The sequence below is a fragment of the Curcuma longa genome, chromosome 19 (genome assembly GCF_044706935.1).
Source record: "Curcuma longa cultivar G26 ecotype Majalengka, Jawa Barat chromosome 19, ITB_CL_G26_1.1, whole genome shotgun sequence".
Taxonomy (NCBI): domain Eukaryota; kingdom Viridiplantae; phylum Streptophyta; class Magnoliopsida; order Zingiberales; family Zingiberaceae; genus Curcuma; species Curcuma longa.
The window spans coordinates 7548390-7555993 of NC_133879.1; the positions used below are offsets into that span (position 1 = coordinate 7548390).

Consider the following 7604-nt stretch of genomic DNA (forward strand, 5'->3'; position numbering starts at 1 on the left):
TTATAATACATAACTCATGTAGCATATTCTCAAAATGTCTCTTCTCTTTTTCTAAATCCATCAATCAATTTCCACAAATTAATTGATATAGACAATTATAAATCACTTCAATTTAATAGTGTAAATTAGGAATAATAATTTTTTTAATTTATAATAGTTTGATAAAATTTATCACAAATTTATTATAAGATATAGCCATATAGCACAAATAATATTTACTATTTTTTAAATAATTTAATTTAATTTAAGAATAATTAAATATTAAATTAATTTAGTTGTAAAAAAATAATTCTAATTGAATTAGGGGTAATATAGTAAATATAAAAATAAGCAATGTATTAAAACCTTCAAACAAATAAGGTTTTGTCTCATTACCTAGAATTAAACCAAACAATATTAAGTTATATGTTTTATTCCCTATAACCTTGGTTATGTGATTATTTGGTAATCACATAATCAAGGTGATCATGGATGTCTCTCAACCAAACGCACCTTTAGCTAGGGTTATCCAAATAGGCACTATAGTGTTTATTAGAAGGCATATGGATTCCTCAAAAATACTACTCTTCTACTCGACTTGCTTACTCTTCAATAAAAAATAGAATTTGTCATTTCAGTGGTCCCATACGGTCAGATTCATGACCATTTGTGAAGAGGTAAATCAAAAAGTTACAGTTGGTCACGACGGAGAAGGGTATTACCTCGGTTTCGTCGAGATTCGACTCTTGTCCATTTCAGTAATTCTGCTTACTTGGACCATATCTAGTTTTAATTTGTTACCCAAAGTAGTCCTCTAATGACACTTTAGATGAGTCACTTAATGATGCAAATTTAGAAAAACCTGCTATTAACTTGACTTCTTTAGAGAATATTTGTTCTGATACTGACCACAACTTAGACTGTCATTTAGTAACACATTCATGGTGTACATAAAAGCCAAAAGAGAAAAACTAAACAAAACAAACTTCATGAATTAATTAATAGTGTTTGATATCAAATTAAAAATTTATAAATCACCAATCTTTTCATGATTACTTATGACTTTAATGCTTGTTAACCAAATGATTTATGACACGAAGGGTTAGGTGGGATCTAGGGAGATTAGATAAAAGAGATCGGTTCTTGACTTCAGATTGGCGCTTACTCGGCCTCAAGTGCCTATCTTATCCTAGCATCGGGACTTCCGATCTAGCCATTTAATTTACTCCATCTTAGATGTCGATCTCAATCTTCTTAGTCTCAAGTCTTGACGTTAAGTTCCAATCTTAGCGTCTATTCGACCTTAGGTGTCGATTTGTTCTTTGTTGGAAATCAAATCTATGGACTTGGGCTGTTGGGCTGATGATGGACCGATATGCCTGTTAAAAATTTCCAAGATTTCAGATTAGATAAAAGAGGTCGGGTAACCCTCAACTCAACTCAAGTGCAGATTTCATCTCAATTTCAGATCTTGACTTCAGATTCGGATCTAGGTGCTTACTCAGCCTCAAGTGCCGATCTTATCCTAGCATCGGGACTTCCGATCTAGGCATTTAATTTACTCCGTCTTAGATGTTGATCTCGATCTTCTTAATCTCAGGTCTTGCACCTTAGGTTCCGATCTCAACGTCTATTCGACCTTACGTTCCGATCTTGTTAACCAAATGATTTGACATGATCCTAATGAAGGGGACAAAGTTAGAGAAACTATTATTTTCTATGATTGAAAGTGATGAAGTCGACTCGAAGTCAAGTTTTTCTCGATCAAGATTTTTACAAATCTTATTTAAAATTATTAAAAAAATTTTAAAAATTATTTAAAGTTGTGTAAGTAATTAAAAATTTTAAAGTTAATTATATATGAGCATTATTAATTATTATAATATGTTCTCCAAGTGGTAGATGACGTCATGCACTACGTGAGATGCGTACGCAAGAGTGACTTCATGCATGCACAAATGGTAGAATATTAAATAACACTCTTCTTTTAAAATTTATTATTAAAATAATATTCGAATTTAATTAAAATAAATAATTAAAAATCATCTTTTGATTTACAAAATAAAAAGGAGAAGAGAGATAATCTTCCACCTTTAGTTAAAGTTAATTACTATGATAAATAAATTTTCTTATATGGAATATAACTGTCAATTTGGATTGGATCAGATCGATCCATCCTATTAAATAATTTAGATAGGTTAGATTAAAATTTTATTAATCCATTTTAAGATGGATTGATATGGATTGACTCATCTATATAGCCATCCATCAATTTGGGTTAAGCCCGCCATGTTTATTGGGTTGCAAGGTGCAAACATAGTCTCACATCTAAAGTACATGGAAAAGATCATGGGGTTAAAAGGATGAAAAGTATCTCCATTGGTATGAGGCCTTTTGGGTATAGCCCAAGAACAAAGTCATGAGGGTTTAGGTCCAAAGTGGACAATATCATACCATTGTGGAGATATTTTGATTTCATCGATTTTAACAAGTGGTATCAGAGCGAAACCGCTCTTCACCGGACTAACTGCCGAATGAGCCATGATCCAGATCTAACCATGTGGTTTGAACCTTAAACAAAGGAAGTGGGTGCTCCCGTGTCTGAATGAAGAGGATCAGACACCAAGTGAGAAGTGCTAGTAGGTCGGGTGGACCGAGGGGCAAAAAGTCCTAGTTGCGACTAGGTGGGAAGTCCTAGTAGGTCGGGTGGACCGAGGGGTAAACAGTCCTAGCTGCGGCTAGGTGGGAAGTCCTAGTAGGTCGAGTGGACCGAAGGGCAAAAAAGTCCTAGTGGGTCGAGGATTCAGACATCAAAACGACGTTGGGGGGGCCTGTGGTCATTTGTTTGAGGGGGAATTATTGGGTTGCAAGGATGCAAATATAGTTTCATATCTAAAGTACATGGAAAAGATCATGGAATTAAAAGAATGGAAAGTATCTCCATTGGTATAAAGCCTTTTAGGTAGAGTCCAAGAACAAAGCCATAAGGGGCCGTTTGGTTCAGGGTTATCTTTGATAACCTTGGTTATATGTCCAAGGTTATCAATGATAACCTTGTTTGGTTTAGGTTATCAATAATTCCCGAGTAATATAATATGATCGTCACGTCAGCAAAAGGGGTTATAAGCCTGGAATCTGATTACCTAAGCAGACTAAGGTATTTGACAAATCCGGGGTTAACAATAAATTTAGTACAAAAATATCCCTCAATATTTACATTTAAGACAGAAATATCCTTGAACTTTAATCAAATATCAAATTACCATCGATCCATTTTAACTCGTCGTTTGCAACTCCCGATTCCAAAACCCCCAACCCTTCGCATCTTCTTCCTAGTCCCACGGTGCCGCCTGGTTCTCCTTCGCATCTTCTTCCTAGTCCCACGGTGCCGCCTGGTTCTTCCTAGTCCCACGGTGCCGACCAATGGAGGAGGTGCAGGTCGTCTTCTTCCTCTTCTCGCGGGCAGTGAGCGCGGCGTTGCCCTCGCTAGAGCCAAGCTCGGGTGCCGGTCATTTTCTTCCACCTCTCGTGGGGCGTGAGCGTGGTGCTGCTCTTGTCGGAGCCCAGGTCGGGCGCTGGTCTTCTTCTTCTCCGTCAGTATGCCGTGTTCCAGTGATTCTCCTTCTTCCTTCCTCCTAAGCACGAGCGCCTCCTCTGTTTCCTGTTGCTGGAGAGGAGCTCCTGCTATCGTCGGAGAGGAACCCATTCATCACGCTCTCCGTCATATTCTCCGACATGGATTGCGCCTGCTGCCCGATCCGAAGACATCAGCGGAAGAAAGCGGAGGATTTGGTAGGTGGGGAGAGAGAGAAGAGAGAAGCCGGCGGAAGAACGCGGGCGAGAAAGAGGAGCGATTGGAGCGGCGGAGGGAAGGGATGGGAGAAAGAGAGACGGGGGATGGGTTAAGCAGGAAGGATAATATTGTAAAATTTAAATTACGGTATATGTTAAAACCTTCTACTAAATAAGTTTTTATTATATAACTTAGATTTGAACCAAACACATTTGGTTATATTTTATTCCCTATAACCTTGGTTATGTGATTACCTAGTAATCACATAACCAAGGTTATATATTATAACTTGAACCAAACGCCCCCTAAGGGTTTAGGCCCAAAGTGGACAATATTATACCATTGTAGAAATATTTTGAATCCATTTGCGCGCTGCAGAAAGTCAATTTTGTTGTAGTGTCTCTTTCTTAAAAAGAATTTTTACAAAGAGTAAAACCTATAACAAGTTTATTTGTACCTTACAATTTAAAATATGAAAAGATGAGTAAAGAATATAAAGCTACCGATAAAAGAAAAATAATTTGAATAGAGTCGTCGGAGTATAGCTTCAATGTAGAATAGAAATTTGGAGCATGATGGAAGTGCGAGGCAGTAGAAAATTATTGTATAGAGTTGTTGGTCGTGATCTCCTTTATTAGTCATTTTGAGCGCTCGGATCCCCTTCTGGGTGCCCTAGCCCGATTGATTCGATCTAATGCTGATCTGATCCGATACCACAATTACTGTGATTTTGTCATATCTGGGTGCCTAGAACCCCTTCCGGGTGCCTGGATTACTGATGTGGTTGTAGTTGGTGAAGCGTATCAGATTCATATCCGATCATGACTTATCCATCCCCGGGCGCTTGGATTGCTTTCGGGCGTCTGAAGCATGAGGCGTTCCGGTCAATCCCCACTTGCCATCTCATTTGCTTCGTTGGCTCAAAATATTCTCATCCAAACACCCAGATCCATTCGGGGCGCCTTGACCGTTCGAGCACTCGGATCCAATAGGGGTGCTCAGAGTTTGATTTTCCTCCAACATTATTTTCCTACATCAAAGAGTTAACACAGTATAAATATAATATAGGAAGTTATGTGATGCGATGTTTTTATATGAGAATTTATTTATTTATATATATTTTCCCTTATTTATTATTTTGTCACTCACACTCATCAAAATTATTTATTTATTTACCAAACCCCTATTTATCGACTTAAGTGGTATAGAGAGGTCCGGATCGTCTCTCTCGGACTCAATGACTGGATGTTTATTCCTAGACTCATGGTGCGGGGTCTTATTGTGTTTTATTCATGACTCCATTTATTGACAAGTTAAACCTACAATTTATAAAAGAATACTAATATACAAAATGTATATTCCTAAACCTACATTTATTCAACAATGTTACATTTACATTATACAAACTAATCCACTACAATATACATCTAAATAACATATCTACAATCACACATGACAAAACATGATAACCCAACAAGCGCAATTTCATACGACACTAACAACTCTAGTTCCACATACAAATACAACATACAACATAATGTACAAACATATAAATTACATTATATTACATACAACAACATGATATATCATACAATCCATGCCTTTAACACAACTTGAACATGTTCAACGGTTCATTTTATTACTACAAAGTAAACATACAACATGAATTATCAATTCCACATACAATAGCATACAATGAATAAGTCACAAATACATACATATAATTTACAATAGACACTTCTAAATTATACTACAACATTAATTACACAAGCTTTACACTAAGTTATTCAAAATATATCATTACATTAATCTACAACACCACACCTATAACCAACAGACATGAACACCGGTGTCCAATTCATTCCATGTATTTATTCACAATTTCAAACATCAAACTCATCACCCACATCCATTAGCAATACAAGTTCACTACCCATAAGTATCAATGATGGACCAAACTAACTAACAACTTAACCCAAGTAATATATGATCAAACAAACCTTTGAATCACATTGAATTCCTCAGGTATCACTCACGGTAAAGACAAGAATGGAACAAATCCAAACAGAACATTCAAAAAGGAACAAGGAGGGGGATTGATTTGTAACACCGAACAGAACAGGGAATGAAAACGAATGCATCAGAGAAGGAGAAGTTATGGTATTGTTCTTCCCAATCCACAAGGAAGGCTTCCAAGATCCATTCGGTCAGTTCCACCAATACATGAGACGGGTCGCGCTGGAGCGAATCACCCACAGCGGAGCGTGGTCAGAGACGGCAAGACTTGGGATCCAACTTCTGCCCTAACTCCAAGCTGCAAATCACAGACCAAGAATTAGATAGCAAGAAATTTAAACCCCTTACCTTGCTCTTTCTCCGGTGGATGCAGATGATCGGAGCCAACAAAGCGTCCTCTGTTTAACTCCGGTGAATGAAGAGTAGTAAGTATCTTCCGGAGCGAATCACCCACGGAAGAGGATCTCACTTCTCGGTGTACTGCCGGCCCCCTAAGCTCTGGAGCTAATCACCCACAGAGCCGAAACACCGGAGGGGGAAAGGGGCTGATCACCGGAGCTAATCACCCATGGTGGAGTCCCTGGCGGAGGTGAAGATGGTTCCGACTGTCGTGAACGCCGGCCGCCGCCCTGCTGCCGATTGGGAAGTGTAACGCCCCACCTCTTTCTTATACTAGTAGGGGGACGTTACGTACTTAAACTTTCCTTAACTTTTACTCATTAAATAAAGTAACTCAAATAAACTTTTCTTTTTCTGTTTAACATGCGGAAGCAAAAGAAACAAATATAAATTCTTGGACATAAAATAAACATTTATATAATTCTTGATCTTATTCCGCGGTTCCGCCGACACCACACATCAATCACTTTTCCTGCTGCCTCCCCTTCCTAGACTTTTATCTGCCATATGAGGAATGCAAACTATAAGCAAGGCTTAATAAGTACATCATCTATCTCACAAAACCATCAAAAACTTCATAATGCAAACATGAATGTTCGTATCTAAACATGTGAGGGGGTTTTCAAAATATACTATTTCATAATAAGTAAACATACTAAACATCCATCCTTTGGGCCCTGACAAAGTACCAATGCGCGCATCCCTAACCGGTCCGGGGTAGCTAGCCACCGAAGCCGATTAGAGCGTACTAGGCACCTCGCGGCCTAGGGGCAACTTATGGAGCCCATCCCTTGGACACCTCACGGTCCGATACTTGTCAACATCAAAATAAAGTACTTTCTTTCATATTACATCATCCATGTCATAACTATGCAGATGTACTTATATCATGCAATTCTACCATTTACCTATGCTTTAACAAAATCATGCATATGCTTCAATAGAATCATGCTTATGGAAAAATACGGAAAACAACGGAACTACTCATACTGCAGGTGAGAGATGTACTTACCTTATCTTCTCTACTCACTAAGTTTTCGACGCTAGGGTTAATGAAATCGAAGAACTTCTCCGAAGTGCTCTAGTGCCTTCTCTGTGCGACCTTTCTCGTGGGATTGTCTTTGAAGGAGTGGATGACCCCTTGATCTTCTACTGTATATCCCTTCCTCTTCTTGAACGTTGTGTGGGCAACGATCCTTCGAGATGATTCCACCAATTTTCTTTTCTTCAATCCGATAAATGCAATTGGAATTGCTTCATCCACGTGAACGTGCAATATGCAATGTCATGCTTCATCCACATGCATTGAGAAACATGTAATGCAATTTCTCAACATGCAACGTGTAAGCAACTTCTCAACATGCAACATGTAAGAAAAAGCAATTTTGATTGCAACGCCATGCAAATTGCTTTATCT

The 7604-nt window shown here is 38.2% G+C and overlaps 1 protein-coding gene across 1 annotated transcript in view; it reads right to left on the reverse strand.

The window, feature by feature from the left end:
- Positions 1-3685, reverse strand: part of LOC141812486 (putative inactive ATP-dependent zinc metalloprotease FTSHI 3, chloroplastic) — a 6137-nt gene extending 2452 nt beyond the window's left edge. The window contains exon 1 of the mRNA XM_074700476.1: positions 3296-3685. Coding sequence (XP_074556577.1) covers positions 3296-3685 — 390 coding nt within the window. The remainder of the gene's footprint in view (positions 1-3295) is intronic.
- Between the last annotated feature and the right edge of the window lie 3919 nt (positions 3686-7604).